The sequence below is a fragment of the Xyrauchen texanus genome, chromosome 44, assembly GCF_025860055.1.
Source record: "Xyrauchen texanus isolate HMW12.3.18 chromosome 44, RBS_HiC_50CHRs, whole genome shotgun sequence".
Taxonomy (NCBI): domain Eukaryota; kingdom Metazoa; phylum Chordata; class Actinopteri; order Cypriniformes; family Catostomidae; genus Xyrauchen; species Xyrauchen texanus.
Window position 1 is genome coordinate 18,046,637 of NC_068319.1, and position 22,575 is coordinate 18,069,211.

Below are 22,575 nucleotides of genomic sequence, written 5' to 3' on the forward strand. Positions count from 1 at the left end.
TAATAACCTTGTAATTACCAGTTTGTAACTTACAAAATTGTCCTCGTAAATCACAAAAACACGCACACACACACACACACAAATACACACACACATGAAAACATGAAAGCAAAAACTGAACTGTTTTAATGTTTTAATAATGATGTATTACAATGAATATGTATAGAAAAAAACAATTGTTAATACAACAGAAAATGAAACAGAAGTGTTAAGTGAAACAACCATCTATATATCGTAAGTATATCGTTTAAAGACACAAATATTTTGTCACACTACAAACATTGGTTTTTGTACAATGCTTTTCTCACACACCCATTTAAAAGCAGTACCACATGGATAATCATTCCACCCTGATGACATGGACAAAGCACAGTCCTCTTCACCTGCATAACTATTGGGCTGTCCAACCATCCAGAACCTGAAACAACAGATCAGCATTAGATCTTCAGTGCTGCTTTCTGTGTGATATGATACTGATTGTGAGAATCATTTATTGGATAAAAATCTGTTAATTCAGTGCTTTCTTACCCAGAGGTCAGTGTGCTGCCATCGACCCATATCCATGTGCCCTCTTTCTCACTGTCAGTCAGTCCAATCCAGATATTATCGTTGGTAATCTTTCTAACAAAGTCCTAAAATAATGAACCATAAAAAATTTATAGTTTAATATGTTCTTTGCTAAAGAGATACTGTATACACACAGACATTTACAAATGTTCTCTGTCTCTCTTTGTTTTCACACACTTGTTCCTCTCTGTTGTTAATGATCACCAGATCTGCTCCTCTCTCTTTACAGTTATTTCTGCTCTCATTCCAGCTCTTTATCTCAGATGAAATGTAGTAAAAACTGAATTTATAGCATATCCATCCATCTGCAAACACAACAAGTTCAGCTGTCAGCTATTTTTTTTTTCCCAATCAACACTCAACTACATAATAAACTACATAATATACTGTATTTTTATAACAGTTTGTACCTACATTTACATTTATACATTTAGCAGACACTTTTACCCAAAGCGACTTACCGCCAATGTATACTCTATATTCTCTATATTTTCATATTGAATCTTTGTCTAGTGTTTTTATTTCTTTAGGACTGTAATTCAAGATTACCATTAAGAAGTTTATATATTCCAGTATTATCTCGACTGCACTGTTCACTTTGTTTAATCAGGTTGTTATTCTTGATTAATAGTTCATTTGTCTCGTTTTGTAGGACTGTGGTCTTGTTTTGTATCTGGTCTCTCTCTTTGTTAAACTGGTCTGTCTTTCTAAAGAGTTGGACACACAGCACTATGACTGCGGTCAGGAGAAGAACACACAGCAGCCCCAAACACACTGTAGCTGTTCTGAAGTTTCTGTTCCTCACACACTCACTTCCTGGGAAAACATGAAGATAAATATTTCTTAACCATTATACAGCTGAAAATGTGTGCACGAGTGTGTTTATTACAATAATTAATTGAGTCTCAGTACCTGTACGTTGAGGTGTTTTGTGTCTTTTTGTGTCCTCTGTCTCTGTCCTGACATGATGACGGCTTATAATGTCTGCATTATTATAGACATACATCTCATCTCCATATTCTCTGTGGAGATGAGATGTATTCTCAGCAATATCATCATTATAAGAAATACCCCTGGTCATCTTTGGTCTTGTAGAGTCCATGGTATAAATGCTCTTGTTAGTTGCTTGTGTGTCTGTTCAGGTGGACTGAACTGGTCTGAATTATTCTGATTTTTGATGTGCTGCCTATAGCCTCTGAGGTTAACAGTACAACATGTTTTGCAAGCTGATAAATACTTTCTTTTTTTTTTTACTTCCTCATGTAGTCATTTTCTGTGTGGAGTTTGCATGTTCTTTCCTTGTTTGCAAGGGTTTCTTCCGGGTGATCCGATTTCCCCCACAAGTTCATAAACATGAAGGTTAAGTGAATTGGAGACTCTTAATTGCCCCCAGTCACTTGGCATTGCATCAGAAAGGGCTTCTGGCGTAAAACCTTTGCCATGGCAAATATGCGGATCATGAATGGTTTGAAAGCCAAAAGTAGAAGAAGAAGTAGTCATTTGTTTTGAAGGCAACTTTAATTTGAATGTAAATTATTTGACTAATTATTTAGAATTATTAAACTTACACATAAAAATGTTTTTATAATGCAATTATACTGGGGCAGTTACTCTATTTTAAAATGCCTGCTGTTAGCAATTCTGCTATTATAATTTGTTACTGTTTTATAACAGGATACAGGATTCTTTTTTTTTTTTTTTTAAATAACTGCTTCATGAATCATACAGCATTATAGTTCTGCATGATTCTGATTCTGAAACCAGTTAAAATAACAAAACCTTATATGTTCAATGTGTGAAATCTGATATCAGGAGTTTAAAACTGCTTATAGAGTTTTGCAAGTCTGTGATTATAACTGCATTGCATGTGTGAAGCTGCAGACCGTGATTCGCTAGTCTGGATATCTCGGCTGTCAAGCACCGTCGAAGGCTGTCAAGTACCCTTGGAAGGTAGCCTTGTTTCACAGCCTTCATTTGCCATATTTTGGAGGATGCATCTTTATGGCATTCAGTCACCCACAATCCATTGCACATGTACCAGATATTTTTTTTTAAATGACGGAAAACAAGGCCACAGATAATGAAACCTTTATGACGCAGCCATGCACACTTACTTTTTTTTCTCTCTTCAGGTTTTTATTTGCATTTACAGCAATGAGACAATGTAAAAAAAATAAGAAAGGGCAAGTAGTTTAGGCAATACAAAACATTTGATGATACAAAGCACAAAAAAAAGAAATAAATGAGACAATTCCATGAATTTGTCTAGGGTTTCACATTTTCATATTCTAAAAGGTTTCAACATACATTCTAAGCTCGGTGTTGAAAATTGTAGTATATAAAGGCTTTTTGAGTGACTATATCTTTGTGAATAAAGAAATATTGCAAAAATAATTTAGAGATTAATGACACAATTCTTGTTTTCTGAAGTAAATGGGTTTTATAAACAAAATAAAATATCACATGGTTCTAAGCATATGGTTTGCCATGCACATTTACTAGACCGTTCCATTCTAATGTTGAATGCTGAGGAGAAGCCTAGCCTAAAGTCTCAGAAGGACTTGTGTAAGAAGGACACATCCTAACTAGGCTGCTGCCTTCCAATTGAGAAGGAACTATGGGGAGACTAGTTCTTTCAATTAGTCAAACTCCCACTTAGACTTTGGGAAATGTTTAATGTTACGTGCATCAGTGCTAATTTAGTACTGTAACGGGTAAAGGATGGGCAAGGAAGAGGCAGGAAAGGACTGAGTAGTCAACAAACTTTCAATTATAGAAATAAACTTAAAACAGAGAGAGAGAGAGAGAGAGAGAGAGAGAGAGAGAGAGAGAGAGAGAGAGTGAGAGAGACACAGCGGCCACATGTGTCTCTCTCACTCTCGAACTGGCATCTCCGACTCCCCTGTATCTCTCTCTCCCACTGATTAGTTGACTTCGCACCAGCCTTGCACCCTCACAGTCCAGCCTTGCTCTCCTCCTCATTACAAGTTCATTCCTATCTTTACACTGTGGAAGGCTTTGTTTGTAAAATTTTAATAAAGTATTATATTCTTACATATTGTTTTTTTTTTATTATTTCCTAAGATGGAAATAAATGCATTTTGACTTTAAATAATTACACACACTGAGCACTTTATTTTGCAACACCTGTACACCTACTCATTTATGCGATTATCTAATTAGCCAATCGTTGGCAGCAGTGAAATGCATAAAATATCAGAATGGGTTAAAAGTGTGATCTCAGTGATTTCGACTATGGCATGATTTGTGGTGCTATACGGGCTGGTTTGAGTATTTCTGTAACTACTGATCTCCTAAGATATTCATGCACAACTGTTTCTAATTTATACTCAGAATAGTGCCAAAAAAAACATTCAGTGAGCGGCAGTTCTGCGGACGGAAACGCCTTGTTGATGAAAGCTGTCAATGGAGAATGGCCAGACTGGTTTGAGCTGACAGAATTGCTACAGTAACTCAGATAATCACTCAATTTGTACAATTTTAGTGAGCAGAATAGCATCTCAGAAAGCACAAAATATCGAATCTTGAGACGGATGGGCTACAACAGCAGAAGATCATGTTTAGAACTTTATTAGGACCAAAAAGTGCTTAGTGAGTGTATATATAAGGTCAAATAGCAGTACTTTCAAAATCTGTGATTAATCACTATGTGAATAATTGCGATTAAAAGTATGAATAAAAATAAAAAAGTTTAAGAGAAAATATATGTATATTTTTTAAAGTAGACACAATTACTTAACTTATTTTGACCTACCATCCATAATCTGTTAACATTACCAGTTCAGTAGTTAGCTCTTTATTCACATCCACATTCAACTACACAATATAAATGTAACACGTTTTACCTAAAATGTGTTGTCTATATTTTTGTAATGAATATTTGTTCAATTGAATTATTGTTTGACTGCATGTACTGTCAAACCTCTGCAACTAATCCAGATCACAGCTATACGGTTGGTCTTCAACAAGCCCAAGAAAGCGCACTTCACACCTCTTTTCATCAATCTGCACTGGTTGCCAATGGTTGCTCGCATAAAAATCAAGGCATTGATCTTCACTCACTACTTAAAGTCTATGTGCCTTGCAGAAGCTTAGGATCAGTGGGTGAGTGGTGCATCATGGCACCATCTCACAGAGGCACTTTCACTTTAGCTATTTCTTGCTGGTGGAATGACCTTCCAAACCCCAACCGAGCATCGGATTCTCTAGCCACCTTCAAGATACATCTAAAGCTGGATCTATTGATGCAATCCTTCTAATACAAAACTATTCATGGTTCACGCAATGAAACAAACAAAACCCTTCTTTTCTACAAAAAATTAAATAATAAACATTCGAAACGAATTGTTCTCCACTATCTCTAACTTTCCTATCTACTTGTGCCTTCCTAAGCAGTTTGCAACTTTGTATTACAGCACTTCTCTTATTACTGCCTCCTTAGGATGAATCGCTTCTTTTGTACTCATTTGTAAGGCGCTCTGGATAAAAGTGTCTGCTAAATGAATACATGTAAATGTGTAAATGTAAATATTCGTCTAGTGTTTTTAGTTCTGTTGGAATGTAATTCAAGATTAACATAAAACATTTTATGTAAAGGGGTTAAAGGGAAATGAGGAGGCGAGAACCGGCTTGATAATATAAATAATAGTTTAATATAAAACTGAACCAAAAAGATAAACACACACAGGTTTTGAACAGCTGCCCGTAAATCTCTCTCTCTCTCTCTCTCTCTCTCTCTCTCTCTCTCTCTCTGTTGCACTGCCGTCTCCTGTCGGCCCTTATCCGTCTTGGGCTAATCAGCACAAATAGGGGCCGGGTGTTCGGAATCATGATCAGGCCCCGCCCTCCGCTCTGCCACAGTGTATATATTGTATTTTTCTCTCGACTGCACTGTTCACTTTGTTTAATCGGGTTGTTCTTCTTGTTAATATTTCATTCCTCTCGTTTGCCAGATTTAGGTTTTTAATTATAAGTTGTCTCTCGTTTTGTTGGGCTGCGATCTTGGTTAATAGTCCATCCCTCTTATTTGCCAGATTTAGTTTTTTAATTATTAAGTTGTCTCTCTCGTTTTGCAGAGCTGTGGTCCTGGTTTATTAGTTCATCCCTCTCATTTGCCAAGTTAATGTTTTGAATTATTAAATAGTCTTTCTCATTTTCTAGGGCTACGGTTTTGGTTAGTACCTCGTCTCTCACGTCTGTGAGTTTGTATACCTAGTTTGTAACTGGTCTCGCTCTTCAAATATGTTTTTATTCTTGGTGTTAAACTGGTCTGTCTTTCTAAAGAGTTGGACACACAGCACTATGACTGCGGTCAGCAGAAGAACACACAGCAGCCCCAAACACACTGTAGCTGTTCTGAAGTTTCTGTTCCTCACACACTCACTTCCTGGGAAAACATGAAGGTAAATATTTCTTAATCATTATACAGCTGAAAAATATGTGTATGAGTGTGTTAATAATTATTATAATTAAATGAGTTTCAGTACCTGCACGTTGAGGTGTTTGGTGTTCTCTGTCTCCGTCCTGACTGCTTATAGTGTCTGGATCATCATAGACATACATCTCCTCTCCATATACTGTTTATCTCAGCAATATCATCATTATAAGAAATACCCCTGGAAATCTTTGGTCTTGTAGAGTCCATGGTATAAATGCTCTTGTTAGTTGCTTGTGTGTCTGTTCAGGTGGACTGAAGTGGTCTGAATTATTCAGATTTTTGATATAGCCTTTGAGGTTAACAGTATGGCTTATCTTGTCTGCCAGTACAACATGTTTTGCAAGCTGATAAATAATTTCTTCTTTTTTCCTTCCTCATGTGGTCATTTGTTCTAAAGGCAACTAGAATAATCCTGACATATAGTGAATCTTTTGACTAAAAATCATTTTTAAATTCATTAGAATTTTCTACTTTAACCTGTGTCTGTTCAGTAACTGTTTTTATTCATTAATACTTTTTTTCAGTTTTCTTCACTCATGTAGTTATTTTTTTCTAGTAGTTTAGGCACAATACACACGATTGAACTTCTTATCCGTATACATTCCTGTGAAGATCTCAGAACTATTTCTAAATGTTGTTTCTGTTAGTGATGGGTCAGGATGGTCGACTAGATGTCCAACAACCAACTAATCGATTAGTGAGTGTGCTGTGCTTTAGTATGCTGTTTGACTGTCTGCCCAATAAACTCGCTCCGAGATATTGCTCCTCTAAATGCACCCCCCCCCCCCCTTTTTAAGTGCCGCTTCTATCAGCTACTTTAGCAGCAATTGTGCAGCTTATACACTGCCTTCAACAGTAAATTTTGAGGCAATTATAGTGGGGCAATTACTGTGTTTCAAATCACCTGCACTGAGCAATGTTCCTATTATTATGTATTCCAGTTGTATAACATAATAATATTTTTGTGAGAACTATAGTTTTACAAAATAAAATTGTCTTAGATATTAAAATGTTTTTAGGTGTTAGTAGTTTATTTATTTATTTAAATTTTACTCTATACATACTGTTTACTGATGTTTTTGGCCAGGGCAGTCTGTCACGGAGGTGTCACTATGTATTTAGGATTGTTTTGTTTAGTTTTTCGTAAAGTGTTGCTGTTGATTTATATACCCAATAATGCTGTAGATTGGATAATGCTGCAGACAGGTCTCCTAAGCAATCAAATTGACCTGGTTGCTAGGGATGGTAGAGTCATGTTGGGTTAACCTCCTTGTGGTCGCTATAATGTGGTTTGCTCTCAGTTGGGCGTGTGGTGAGTTGTGCGTGGATGCGGCGGAGAATAGCATGAAGCCTCCATACACGCTATGACTCTGCAGTAACCCGCTCAACAAGCCACGTAATAAGATGTACGGATTGACGGTCTCAGACACGGAGGCAACTGAGATTCGTCCTACACCTCCCAGATTGAGGCGAGTCACTACGCCACCACTAGGACTTAGAGTGCATTGGGAATTCGGCATTCCAATTTGTGGAGAAAAAAATGAGGAGAAAAAACATTTGAAGATTACTTAAGCAAATTAAGATGGATTACTTCAATTTCCACAACCATAGTGGAATTTTCATGAAATGTATATTCAATTTTTTTCCATCCATTTAAAAATGCCCTCAGTATAATGTAAGCAAGAATACTTAAAGGTGCACTCAGTAAGTTTTTAGCTGGCCGTTATTATTGATCTAAATTAATTCATTCACTCCTCACTAGTTAAGAAGTTTTGACTTTGAAGTTTGGAATATTATCATAAACCAGACTTACACACGTGTTTATATGCCTAAAACAAATCAACCGGCTTTGAAATTAATTACTTTAAAATATTTAATGCCAATAAAAAAATTTTTTTAAATCAAAATAATAGCCAACAAAACTCTGCTTAACATCTTTAATGAGGGAATGATCTTTTTGCTTCTCATCATTGCGAATGATCAAAATCCAGACATTATAAAATAAAAAAATTCAACAGCCCTGCATAAAAATCTCAGCCTACATAACTACAGTATGATCACAACTTCTTCAGTTCTTCCTCCATAGTCAAGTTCATTGACAACATTAGATGCTGTCATGGAATCCAGTTCCACAATCCACCCCACGTCTTCCAGTTCCCACACTCGCTCTCAATCCCCTGAGTATTAGTTTCACCTGCGCTGTTTTTTGGACTCTTACCTTGCCAGTTCACCTTTAGTTTATAGTTTAAACTCTTGTAGTTTATCTGTCCATTCTTTCTCATGTTTGTTTTTCCCTGCCCTGTTCCGCCTGTTTGTTTATTCACCTGATCTCCTGGCTTTTGACCTGTATTCTGTGTTACGACGCTTCTCTGGATTTGCCCTCTGTGTTTTTGGAAGTTTGTTATTAAATATATTTCTGCATTTTAATCCATCTCATCCTGATTCATCAGATGCAAACATTCAAACACAGGACAGAATAATGAAAAAAAAAATATTGAGTGTATTTATCGAAAACTTTAATAAACCATCCATCCATCCATCGTCAACCGCTTATCCTGTGTACAGGGTCGCGGGGGCTGGAGCCTATCCCAGCTAACATTGGGCGAAAGGCGGGGGACACCCTGGACAGGTCGCCAGTACTTTAATAAACGTATTATTCAATTTAAAACTGAAGTTTTGATGTATAATTAAATAGCATTTAATAGATATGTTGCACATACAGTATATATATTTTTTTTTTTTTTTTGCCTTGTTACAGTTGTGGTTCCATGTTGTACTTTCGATTGTCTTGAATCACTTATCATAATGCCTGGTCCTCATGAATGACAATCAATTCTGGATATTCACAGTTTACAAAATAAACATGTATTTGATGTCATGACATTTCTAAATGTTCTTCTCACAAATCCATTTAAAGGCATCATTACATGGATAATCATGCCACTCTGACGATATAATTAAAGCACAGTTCTCTGTTCTTTGACCATTGGGCTGTCCAGCCATCCAGAACCTGAAACAAGAGATCAGCATTAGATCTTCATCGCTGCTTTTTGTGTGATATGATGCTGAATGTAAGAATCCTTCATTACATAATTATTACATTAATATAGTGGTTTCTCACCCAGAGTTCAGTGTTTTGCCATTCACCCATTTCCACGTGCCTTCATTCTCACTGTCAGTCAGACCAATCCAGATTTCTTCACCAGAATGTTTCTTAAGAAAATTCTGAGAAGAGGAAACAACAACACATTTATATCATAAACTTATTTACAAATGCCAAGTGACCCTTCCTCCTCTCAGCAAAACACACACACACATGTTGGTGCAGCTGTCATTATGAGGACTCTCCATAGACATAACAATTTTTATACTGTACAAACTATAGATTATATCCCCTAAACCTAACCCTCACAAAAACTGTTTTTACAATTTCAAAAAAACATTAGATAGTATGTTTTTTAAAGCAATTTCAATTATGAGGACGATAGAAATGTCCCCTTAAACCACATTTATATCAAATACTTTTTGTAACCTAAAAAAGTCCTTGCAAACCATTTAAACCTGCCCACAAACACACACACACACACACACACACACACACACACACACACACACACACAAACTACTGCCCCCCCACACACAAACACAAACAAACAAACACACATGCACACAAACAACCCCCCCGCACATAAACACACACACAAATACACACACTCACACACAAACACCCCACCCCCACAAACACACACACACAAAAACCCACACACAAAAAAACGACACACACACACAGACACACACTCACTTGTTCCTCTATGTTGTTAATGATCACCAGATCTGCTCCTCTCTCTGTACAGTATCTTCTGCTTTTACTCCAGCTCTTCTTCTCAGAGGAAATGTAGTAAAAACTCGATTGATAGTAAATCCATCCATCTGCAAACACAACCAGTTCAGCTATTAGCCATTATTCATAACCAAACTGAATTGATTATCGATAATGTTTAGATTACCCAGTTCACGAAGAGTCTTCTGCAGTTCATTCTTCTCCTGATTTAAGTTTTTATTGTTGTTGAGTAGCTCGTCTCTCTCTTCTGTGAGTTTGGTATTCCTGGTAAGAAGCTGGTCTCTCTCTGTAATGAGGTTGTTGTTATTGGTGAGTAGCTCGTCTCTCTCTTCTGTGAGATTGGAATTCCAGGTAAGATGCTGGTCTCTCTCTTCAAATATGTTTTTATTGTTGGTGTTAAACTGGTCTGTCTTTCTAAAGAGTTGGACACACAGCACTATGACTGCGGTCAGCAGAAGAACACACAGCAGCCCCAAACACACTGTAGCTGTTCTGAAGTTTCTGTTCCTCACACACTCACTTCCTGGGAAAACATGAAGATAAATATTTCTTAATCATTATACAGCTGAAAATGTGTGTATGAGTGTGTTTATTATTATAATTTAATGAGTCTCAGTACCTGTACATTGAGGTGTTTGGTGTCTCTTTGTGTCCTCTGTCTCTGTCCTGACATGATGATGGCTTATGTTGTCTGCATTGGCATATATATTCATCTCCTGACTATCTTGTCTCTTCATCTCCTCTGCCAAATCAATGTCTATATTGTCATAAACACTCTCTGCTGTATGTATCTGAGCTCTTTGGTTTGTGAAGTAGCCTGTATATGGTGTGGCTGGTGTGATGATTCTCATCTAGTTTCCTGTGAGGGCAGAGATATATCTGTCACCCTTTTGACGACAGGACATACAGAACTTGCACATCCCCAAAAAGCAGAAGTTATTTAAGCCTAATGCATGCAGGGTCGTCACTAAAATTCATCGGGCCCAGGAAATTATTTGGGGTGAGCCCTCTCTAACCCAAGGACAGTAAGTGGACTCTGTAAGTTTTGTATGGTGTATCAAGCTCCCGAAGACATACTGTTTAAGCCCACATCCCTAACTAATCTCTTTATTCAAAATAGCTTTTTTTCAACCTCCTATTTTAACAGGTCCTTTTCATTTGAGGCCACACAGATATCATCAGTTGCTGTATAAGTCACTTTCACGCATACAGCCTTTTCAAAAATAATTTACATAATTTTTTTATTTTAGAGGCCATGTATGAACCCTGCCCCTTTGAAAATACAGGTAAACTTAGCAATGGCTATTTCCCTGATTGAGAAGTTGTAACTACTTCAAAAATAAAGTTTTTATGTTATGGCGTAAGATTACTGTAACTATTTGAGCATGTACAAGTTCAGGACGCGGTGATATAAGACAGAGATGATTCAGTTTCTATGGAATCAAAAAATATCATCAAATAGAACTGATAGTGAAATTATACAATTTAGTTTGAGGATGTAAAAAATATTTAATATTTTAGAGCCAACTGTAGAGGAATACTTACATGATGCTCTACGTCTCAAATTAGGGCAATGAAACACGATGGCATTATATTTTTAAAGCATCCTTTATTAAAGTTCAAATAATAAGGAAGCAGATAATGAAAATAAACTCTGAAACAGTCATTTCTCTGTGTGGTCAGTGCCGCGTCTATGAGTTGTGTGAAGTGACTGGGGAAGAGATTGAATCTTCTACCGGCTGATGCACACTCTGGCACGGTGATGCTTGTCACTTGCGCGTGTTTGCTGCTGCTATATTATAACATAGTGAATCATATTTGTCATATTCACTGTGTGTATTTTATCATGTCTATTAAAAAGATCATTATTTTTTTGTTTTTGTGTTGAAGTTGGATCGAAGTGAACGTAAAGGTGAGAGTTTAGACTTGGCCCATTATACTCTAAAACAAAATGTGATTTTGATTAGTCTTTTTTGGCTTGTTTCCTAAAATAATATCTAAAACTCCTTTAAAACAACATACATTTTTTTTAGCTATACTGCAGCAGAAAAACATTTTATCTGAGAATGTTGAATACAATATTTAATCGGGCTCAACATTAACGCTTGTCTGCTTGTCTGGGACAAATAGATTTTTGAAGGGGCAAGTGAAAGAGTATTTTACGTGCAAGCAGACCGATTTAAACGTCAATAACGGATAAATAACAGCTATATTTTTGATAGCTTAGGCCTGTATCACTTATTAGAAAGTTCATATTCTTATTCTGCTATAGAAACTAACCTGTATAATGTAAGCAAGAATACTTAAAGGTGCACTTAGTAAGTTTTTAGCTGGCTGTTATTATTGATCTAAATTCATTCATTCACTCCTCACTAGTTAATAAGTTTTGACTTTGAAGTTTGGAGTATTATCATAACTTACACACGTGTTTATATGCCTAAAAACAAATCAACCAGCTTTGAAATTAATTTCTTTAAAATATTTAAATTTGAAAATTATTTGAAGGATAGGCCCTTGAGATGTACCATCTCGTTTTCGAGGGGGTCCTAGGAACAAACATGAATACAGACAACGGGTTACATTATATATCACATAATACTTCACATTCATACCAACATTTAGCTCTCCATAACTATCTCCTCACATGCAAGCCCTCTAAGTACATTGATACATTAAGTATACAATTATCACACATAACATAGCATGCAGGTTCAGTACCATAGAAAATAATGAAGTTCACATGATAATTGGAGATGGGTGTACTCAAAAGCAAGAGCATATATTCTGCAAATGATCATGTAGTAATGGCCTAAAGAAATTAAACAAGGTAATGGATCTAAGTACACTTGGTAAATTATTCCAATCTGAAGGAGCTTTAAATTTGAATGCCCGACGTACTTCTTTATTAATTTTAGGACCATAAAAATATAATTGATCGGTGTGCCTTAAATTATGTGAAGAGCGAAATGGAATTAGATATTGTTTTAAATACAAAGGATAATTTAAGTAATAACATTTAAAAATAAACTGAAACCAGTGAAAATGCCTTCTTGACTTTAAAGATAGCCAATTTAATAGTTCAAACATTTTGCAATGGTGCGTTTTGTATGGACACCTCAGTACAAATCTACAAAGATTATTATAAACAACATTAAGAGGACGAAGATTTGTAACGGAGGTGTTTTGGTAAATTATATCAGCATAGTCAAGGATTGGAAGTATTAACTGAGTAATAATTATTTTTCTAACCTGACGGGTAAAACAATTAATAGAGAAATAAAGTATTCTAGTTCGATATGATATTTTCTTAATAACTAAGTCAATATGTGATCTAAATGACAATTGAGAATCAAGCAGAAGACCTAAATATTTAAACTCATCAACTTTTAACACTGGAGTTCCGTCTGTAAAATTAATTAAGTAGTCAGTTTGTGGTGAGATTTGTTTTGTATTAAACAACATATAATAAGACTTCTTTTAATTTAGCAAAAGTTTGTTATAAGTAAACCAATTTTGAACTACGTCAAAGTCAGACTGAATTGATCGCTGAATATAAGAAATATCAGAGCTAGAAAAGTAAATAACAGTATCATCCGCATATAACTGAATTTGACAATTAGAACAAACTTGTGGAAGGTTATTTATAAAAATAGAAAACAATAGCGGTCCGAGAGATGAGCCCTGAGGTACTCCTCTATCAATAGTTTTAAAATCCGAACAACTTCCCTAATACAAAACGCATTGTTGTCTATAGTGTAAGTATGAATTAAACCAAAGTAAAGAAGATCTTGAAAGGCCAATATCATACAGTTTATCTAGAAGAAGATAATGGTCTACTAAATCAAAAGCTTTGGTTAAATCAATAAATAAGGCACCAGTTAAATTATTAGAATCAAAAGAAGATGTAATATCGTTAGTAATTTTTAGAAGAGCACTTGTTGTAGAGAAATTTGGTCGGAAGCCGGACTGAAAAGGTGATATAATATTGGAATCATTAAAATATTTTGATAATTGAAAGAAAATTATTTTTTCAATTATTTTCACCACGCTATTAATTATTGAAATTGGTCTATAATTATTAATGTCATGTTGATCACCGTTTTTATACAATGGAGTAACTCTAGTACGTTAATGGGGTAGTACATGTTGTCAATGATAGATTAAATAAATCAGACAAATGATAAGCCAGGACATGTGAGGCCATTTTCAGGAACTTCATTTCCAACCCATCTGGACCTGCACTGCTATCTGAGTCTAAACTGTCGATAACTTGATTTATTAAATCACCATTTATCCAAGGTAGATGTCTTCCCTTAACTTTCATTATTTTCCAAGGTGCGTGTTTATCAATAATTTTGGTAACTTCTGAATAAAAATAGTTCCATGCATCTTCAACAAATGGGATTAACTGAAATCTATCCCAGTTAATGTTAGTCATGTCTTGGATAAAGTGTTCAGAAATAATATTTTTTGATTGTCTGACCCTAATTAATTTTGGAGGTAGTCGAGGTATGTTTATTTTCCAGACACAGTAGATCATAGAATGATCTATGATTTAATTCCAATAAAAAAATATTTTTCAATCAAAATAATAGCCAACTAACATCTTTAATGAGGGAATGATCTTTGTGCTTCTCATCATTGCGAATGATCAAAATCCAGACATTATAAAATGTAAGAATTCAACAGCCCTGCATAAAAATCCCAGCCTGCTTAACTACATTATGATCACAACTTCTTCAGTTCTTCCTCCATTGTCAAGTTCATTGACAACATTAGATGCAAACATTCAAACACAGGACATATTGAGTGTATTTAATGAAAACTTTAATGAACGTATTATTCAATTTAAAACAGAAGTTTTTATGTATAGTTAAATAGCATTTGCTTTTTTACAGTTGTGGTTCCATGTTGTACTTTCGATTGTCTTGAATCACTTATCATAATGCCTGGTCCTCATGAATGACAATCAATTCTGGATATTCACAGTTTACAAAATAAACATGTATTTGATGTCATGACATTTCTAAATGTTCTTCTCACAAATCCATTTAAAGGCATCATTACATGGATAATCATGCCACTCTGACGATATAATTAAAGCACAGTTCTCTGTTCTTTGACCATTGGGCTGTCCAGCCATCCAGAACCTGAAACAAGAGATCAGCATTAGATCTTCATCGCTGCTTTTTGTGTGATATGATGCTGAATGTAAGAATCCTTCATTACATAATTATTACATTAATATAGTGGTTTCTCACCCAGAGTTCAGTGTTTTGCCATTCACCCATTTCCACGTGCCTTCATTCTCACTGTCAGTCAGACCAATCCAGATTTCTTCACCAGAATGTTTCTTAAGAAAATTCTGAGAAGAGGAAACAACAACACATTCCTCTCAGCAAAACACACACACACATGTTGGTGCAGCTGTCATTATGAGGACTCTCCATAGACATAACAATTTTTATACTGTACAAACTATAGATTATATCCCCTAAACCTAACCCTCACAAAAACTTTAGTTAGTATGTTTTTTAAAGCAATTTCAATTATGAGGACAATAGAAATGTCCCCTTAAACCACATTTATATCATAATACTTTTGTAATTACCATTTTTTAATCTAAAAAACATACACACAAACAGACCCCCCACACACAAACAAACAAACACACATGCACACAAACAACCCCCCACACACACATAAACATACACACAAATACACACAAACACCCCACCCCCACAAACACACACACAAAAAAACGACACACACACACAGACACACACTCACTTGTTCCTCTATGTTGTTAATGATCACCAGATCTGCTCCTCTCTCTGTACAGTATCTTCTGCTTTCACTCCAGCTCTTCTTCTCAGAGGAAATGTAGTAAAAACTCGATTGATAGTAAATCCATCCATCTGCAAACACAACCAGTTCAGCTATTAGCCATTATTCATAACCAAACTGAATTGATTATCGATAATGTTTAGATTACCCATTTCACGAAGAGTCTTCTGCAGTTCATTCTTCTCCTGATTTAAGTTTTTATTGTTGTTGAGTAGCTCGTCTCTCTCTTCTGTGAGTTTGGTATTCCTGGTAAGAAGCTGGTTTCTCTCTTCAAATATGTTTTTATTGTTGGTGTTAAACTGGTCTGTCTTTCTAAAGAGTTGGACACACAGCACTATGACTGCGGTCAGCAGAAGAACACACAGCAGCCCCAAACACACTGTAGCTGTTCTGAAGTTTCTGTTCCTCACACACTCACTTCCTGGGAAAACATGAAGTTAAATATTTCTTAATCATTATACAGCTGAAAATGTGTGTATGAGTGTGTTTATTATTATAATTTAATGAGTCTCAGTACCTGTACGTTGAGGTGTTTGGTGTCTCTTTGTGTCCTCTGTCTCTGTCCTGACATGATGATGGCTTATGTTGTCTGCATTGGCATAAATAGTCATCTCCTGACCATCTTGTCTCTTCATCTCCTCTGCCAAATCAATGTCTATAGTGTCATAAACACTCTCTGCTGTTTGTATCTGAGACATCTCCGTTGTATGTATCTGAGCTCTTTGGTTTGTGAGGTTTTAATAAAGTAGCTGGTAAATGGTGTGGCTGGTCTGAGGTTTCTCATCTAATTTCCTATGAGATCAGAGATATTTTTATCACCCCTTATAAGACATGACATGCAGAACTTGGACATCCCCAAAAGCAGAAGTAATTTAAAGGAGACCTGTTATGCCCCTTTTTACAAGATGTAATATAAGTCTCAGGTGTCCCCAGAATGTGTCTATGAAGTTTTGTTGTAAATGTATGTTGTAAATGTCTCTTTTTGGGTGGAATCAACGTCACATGGTTTTCGTGTGTGTGTCTCTTTAAATGCAAATGAGCTGCTGCTCCCCGCCCCCCTTTCAGGAAGAGGGCTTTTGTCTTTACAGCTCATCAACAGCATCAAAAAAATAAATAAATGTCTGCTCTCTACTTCACATTACTTGAGGCGGATTTTTCACGAGCGACAAAATAAGCGGGAAAAAAAAGTGCCAAAAAACATTTATATAAAACGAAGAGTCTTGCCAATGACGGTCACTACAGCATACTACATACACTGCAGCAACAACAAATCAGAACCAATTGACTGACAGCCATATATGTTTGAACCAGAGTCAGACACTGATGAAGTAGAGACTCCGGTAGAAGTCACAAGAGTTAGAAAGAACCAGAACATTTCTGAATGTTTAATTGACACTACACAGCTGTGGCGAGTCAGTCTGGCAATCAACATCAATCGTGGTACTGATATATTGTGCAGATGTGCTGGCCTTTGCAAGTAAAATTCCACTTTTACAACTCTCTTATGTTCACAGAATAGGTACATCATTTTCAAAAAGGCAATCACCTTACTGTATTGTTCATAATAAAAGTGTGGTTATGAATTATACAGACAGTAAGCTAAAAAATAAAGACATAGCTCTGGTCTCAGTGAATACAATTAGAGACAATGGTAACTCTAGCTGGAACATGAACAGTTGCTACTGATCCATGCTTGAGAATATTTTTTTATTGACACTTATTCACAAATCAGTCCGGTGTAAAATGATTTGAACAAACATACACAAATTTTAGTATGTTTTGGGGCACATTTCCTTCAAAAACAAAACTTGTCCACTGCGTCTTCAGTGGCTCTGATGCCGGGAGTACACGAAGACTCTTATGTTCACTTTTACAGCAAACAACAGAACACTTATGACACTTACAAAGCTGATCCATTATTCTTCTCACTGTATCTGCTCCATCGCAGAAAAAATGGAAGACTGTGTTTAGATCACTCAGGGGAGGATCTATGGTAATAGGGTGGAGTCCGTCACCATTCATTTTGACACACTGTTTTTGATTAATACACACACTGCCGACACACATTTATGCACAAACATCATGTTAAAGTGAATTTTGCATAATAGGTCCACTTAAAGCCTAATGCATGCAGGGTCGTCATTAAAATTCATAGGGCCCAGGAAATTATTTTGGGTGAGCCCCTTCTAACCCAAGGACAGTAAGTGGACTCTGTAAGTGTTGTATGGTGTATCAAGCTCCCGAAGACATACTGTTTAAGCCCACATCCCTAACTAATCTCTTTATTAAAGAGAATTTTACTTGCCCTCCCGGACAAGCAGACTGATGAAAATGTCAATAACGAAAAAATAATTTTGCTATTTTTTCAGTTGCAAGAATCAAAGTATCACTTACAAGAATTTTTTACAAAAAGTTCATTGTCATGAAAATGGCAAAGTTTATGATGGCTCCTCACGTAAGCTCCAGCGCACAACAAATCCACCACTGCAAATGATGAGTACAACTGGATTCCACCAAAGCGTACAGATTTACATTCCTTTACCAGAATGTTTAGCAGTTTTTAAAACATAAATCTCAGGGTGGGATAAAAGAAGACTTGTTGTGCTCTGCCAGTCACTGATAAGCATGGCTCAAACTCTCTAGAACTACAATACCCATCATGCACACACACACTTCAACTTCATTGTACATCGCTGATAAGCAAGCCTCCCACTCTCTTGAACTACAATGACTATCATGCACTACGCCCCCTTCCCAAAGTTTGCACACTTTCACTCCAATACAGGGACAGTAGAGGTGTACAAAAGCAATGCGTTTCTTATTTTAAAAAGTAACTTGGATATTATGGTCTAGAATAAAAAAAGTTTGTGTTACTTTACCTGTTACTCGAAAAGTAATCTGATTACGTAACAAGCGTTAATTTTAATGCGTTACCGGCAACACTGGTCACTTTGGAATATGTGTTTATAAGAATGTGGCATGTAGGAGACATATTAATTTGAATGATTTTTTTATATAACATTATTATGAGTTCAGATGAAGTTTAGTGTATTTATACATATAAGGGACTTTCTCAGATATAACATTTACTACATTGTTGCATTTCTTTCTTTTTTATTTTTTATTTTACACTGAATGTTTCAGTGATTTCAAAGGAACTAAAGGCATGACTTAAGCCTATGATTGATCAAAACAAGACTTTGTGACAATTATTTCAAATCATATTACTCTTAGCAACATACAACAAAACATCTGGACAAACACTACTTCTATCTATGCAAATTAGGCTTATTATACTGTAAATTGTCCTTTATTCACAAATTCACCATCGATACACCCCACGACACTGCAGCGACACTGGGGAGTGCAGTTTGTCTTCAATTTCTGTGTTTCTTCCAGATTATTGGAGTGCAAATAGCTGCACTGGGTGGCATGTGCTATTGATATCTAGTGCAACTATTCACACCAAAAACAGATTATTCATTATATGAGCTTTCAGGGATAAAACAAATCTAACAGCCAGATGAAGAGTAAGAGATATTCCAGAGATATTCTCAAACTAAAACAGCATGAAGCAAAGAATTCTCAGTGTCCATGGCAGAAAGCAAGCTCTTCTCAGTTAACTTTTAAAGATAGCTAAAGTCGTGGTCAAATGTGCTTTCGCATGGCAAAATATTAGACATAAGTTCAATGAATGTCTAAAAATGAATATATGAATATGAGTAAATGATTGTATATGGATTATGATTACACAAACAGTTTAATAATGAAAATATTTTTTCAGTGTGAAACATTGCTTTAACCCAGAGTTAAAAGTGGGTGGTATAAAGACGATAACCCAGGGGTAAGCGCAGTGTGAAAAGTCCCAATTTAAATTTTCTTCTCACAAACACCAACAAAAGTAAAATGGCACGGATAATCAGCCCATCCTGATAATCTTAACACAGTACAGTCCTCATCACCAACCATGCTGTTGGGTTCTCCATTGGACCAGGACCTAAAGCAACACATTAGCATTAAAATATTTGTCTTTTTTGTGTGTGATTTGATAACTAGCTGTGAAGATAACTTTTTTCTTATGAAAAGGTCAGTTTCCTTCCATTGACCCATTTCCATGTGCCCTCTTTCTCGCTGTCAGTCAGACCAATCCAGACTACGTTTCCACTGGTAATCTTGTTAATATAAATCTGAAAAGATAAAATATAAAATTATTATTTACAACACAAACAAAACCATAAAACAGCAATTTTGTGAAATCAAACTTGCACACACACATGCACGCACACACGCACTTTTTCCTCTGTGTTGTCTATGATCAGCAGATCTGCTCCTCTCTTCAAACAGTCTTGTCTGCTCTCCTTCCAGGTTTTCCACATAGAGAGAATTAAGTAGGAACTGATTCCATTATTTATACATTCATTTTGATCTGTGGGAGGTACAAATCTGATTAAATATTTATGATTTATTAACAATATATACATTTTTTATTGTTCAGCAAAAGCTACACACACGCGCACTCCCTCGACCTCACTCCCTCGCTCCGCCCCCTCAAGCTTTTCACGCTCTTTTCGCTCGCTCGAGCCCTCACGCCCACTTTGCTCCCACTCGCTCACACGCTCGTAGGCAATCTCCCTTCCTCGAGTTTCTCACGCGCTTCCAATCCCCCAGAACATTATGACCACTGCACTCGCGTCATCTGCACTCCTGCACATTAGTTTCACCTGCAATCGTCTCATCACCTGTCATTGTTTACACCTGCACTCGCCCCTATATATATCACTACCCTTTCGTCTCACGGTTGTTGGTTATTGTATTTAGATTCCCGTGTCTTTGCCCCCGCTAGTCTCATCTAGTTTTGCCCCCTGCTAGTCTCGTCTAGTTTTGACCTCCCTACTGTTTGAGTACCCCTTAGCTTGCCAGCTCTCTCGTTCCCCTGTTTTTGTTCCCGCTAGTCTCGTGTAGTTCATCGCCCTAATTGTTAACTGTTTTCCCGGCTTCGACCTCCCGCTATCGTTCACCACTCTCTTCCGGATTTGCCCCTTTTCAGTACTTTGTTTCCCCGGCTTTTGACCCTACGCTTCCCTCGACGACTCTCCTTCTGGATTTTCCCCACTGTACCTTTGCCTGCTCTTACCATTAAAAGCAGTTTTGATTGACATTGTGACTGTCTCATCTTGTGTGTGTGTGTACGGGTTACATTCAGCTCCATATTAAACCTATTAAGGGGAATCTATTTAGAAATTAGTTTAATATTAAAAATCTTTGATGTAATTATTTTTTATTTATTTATTTTTTTCAAAACAAATGCTATAGTTTCTTTTTTTTAGAAAGTCTAGCTACATTGACTTAACCAAAGTAATAAGGAGCCATCCATTGTGATTATGGTCATTTTATTTTATTACATGGCAGGCTCAACATTCATAGGCAAGAACAATGTAGAATGAAGTATGGACCTCTTTTGAATTTTGGGCGATTTGAGTTTTTCTCCTGTTCTAATGATGTATGATAAACAGATAAACTGATCATTTTTTTTACTAGAACCACTGTCCCAGCTCAGTAAGTGGTCTACTCATAGATATAGTCAGAATATTATAACTAGCTCAATAAAATAAGGTGTTATTTAAATTAAGTTAGTTTAGTTGATAGTAAATCCATCCAGCTGCAAACACAACCAGTTCAGCTATTAGCCATTATTCATAACCAAATGAATTGATTATTGATATTATATAGATTACCCATTTCACGAAGAGTCTTCTGCAGTTCATTCTTCTCCTGATTTAAGTTTTTATTGTTGTTGAGTAGCTCGTCTCTCTCTTCTGTGAGTTTGGTATTCTTGGTAAGAAGCTGGTCTCTCTCTGTAATGAGGTTGTTGTTATTGGTGAGTAACTGGTCTCTCTCTTCAAATATGTTTTTATTGTTGGAGTTAAACTGGTCTGTCTTTCTAAAGAGTTGGACACACAGCACTATGACTGCGGTCAGCAGAAGAACACACAGCAGCCCCAAACACACTGTAGCTGTTCTGAAGTTTCTGTTCCTCACACACTCACTTCCTGGGAAAACATGAAGATAAATATTTCTTAATCATTATACAGCTGAAAATGTGTGTATGAGTGTGTTTATTATTATAATTTAATGAGTCTCAGTACCTGTACGTTGAGGTGTTTTGTGTCTCTTTGTGTCCTCTGTCTCTGTCCTGACATTATGACGGCTTTTGTTGTCTGCATTGGCATAAATAGTCATCTGCTGACCATCTTGTCTCTTCATCTCCTCTGCCAAATCAATGTCTATAGTGTCATAAACACTCTCTGCTGTATGTATCTGAGACATCTCCGCTGTATGTATCTGAGCTCTTTGGTTTGTGAGGTTTTAATAAAGTAGCTGGTAAATGGTGTGGCTGGTCTGAGGTTTCTCATCTAATTTCCTATGAGATCAGAGATATTTTTATCACCCCTTATAAGACATGACATGCAGAACTTGGACATCCCCAAAAGCAGAAGTAATTTAAAGGAGACCTGTTATGCCCCTTTTTACAAGATGTAATATAAGTCTCAGGTGTCCCCAGAATGTGTCTATGAAGTTTTGTTGTAAATGTATGTTGTAAATGTCTCTTTTTGGGTGGAATCAACATCACGTGGTTTTCGTGTGTGTGTCTCTTTAAATGCAAATGAGCTGCTGCTCCCCGCCCCCCTTTCAGGAAGAGATCTTTTGTCTTTACAGCTCATCAGCAGCATCAAAAAAATAAATAAATGTCTGCTCTCTACCTCACATTACTTCAGGCGGATTTTTCACGAGCGACAAAATAAGCGGAAAAAAAGTGCCAAAAAACATTTATATAAAACGAAGAGGCTTGCCAATGACGGTC

The 22,575-nt window shown here is 36.3% G+C and overlaps 2 protein-coding genes across 12 annotated transcripts in view; one reads left to right on the top strand and one right to left on the bottom strand.

Moving 5' to 3' along the window:
- Nucleotides 1-22,575, top strand: part of LOC127636505 (cell adhesion molecule 2-like) — a 556,717-nt gene that overhangs the window by 360,181 nt on the left and 173,961 nt on the right. The window lies entirely within an intron of this gene.
- LOC127636506 (CD209 antigen-like protein E) lies at nt 240-22,485 on the bottom strand. Of its 10 annotated transcripts, XM_052117024.1 has the most exons (6): nt 11,412-11,430; nt 10,486-10,725; nt 10,033-10,389; nt 9,828-9,955; nt 9,147-9,250; nt 7,955-9,035 (listed from the first exon to the last, which is right to left on the bottom strand). In XM_052117024.1, the coding sequence occupies exons 2-6, from the start codon at nt 10,715-10,717 to the stop codon at nt 8,912-8,914; spliced, it is 945 nt and encodes a 314-aa protein (XP_051972984.1). In that variant the 5' UTR covers nt 10,718-10,725; nt 11,412-11,430; the 3' UTR covers nt 7,955-8,911. The 10 variants fall into 10 exon arrangements, with proteins under 10 accessions (XP_051972990.1, XP_051972987.1, XP_051972989.1 ...); XM_052117030.1 differs by lacking the exons at nt 7,955-9,035; nt 9,147-9,250; nt 9,828-9,955; ... (1 more) ...; nt 10,486-10,725; nt 11,412-11,430 and adding exons at nt 240-418; nt 529-632; nt 745-872; nt 1,117-1,383; nt 16,231-16,770; XM_052117027.1 differs by lacking the exons at nt 7,955-9,035; nt 9,147-9,250; nt 9,828-9,955; nt 10,033-10,389 and adding exons at nt 240-418; nt 529-632; nt 745-872; nt 1,117-1,383 and having other exon boundaries at nt 10,486-11,440.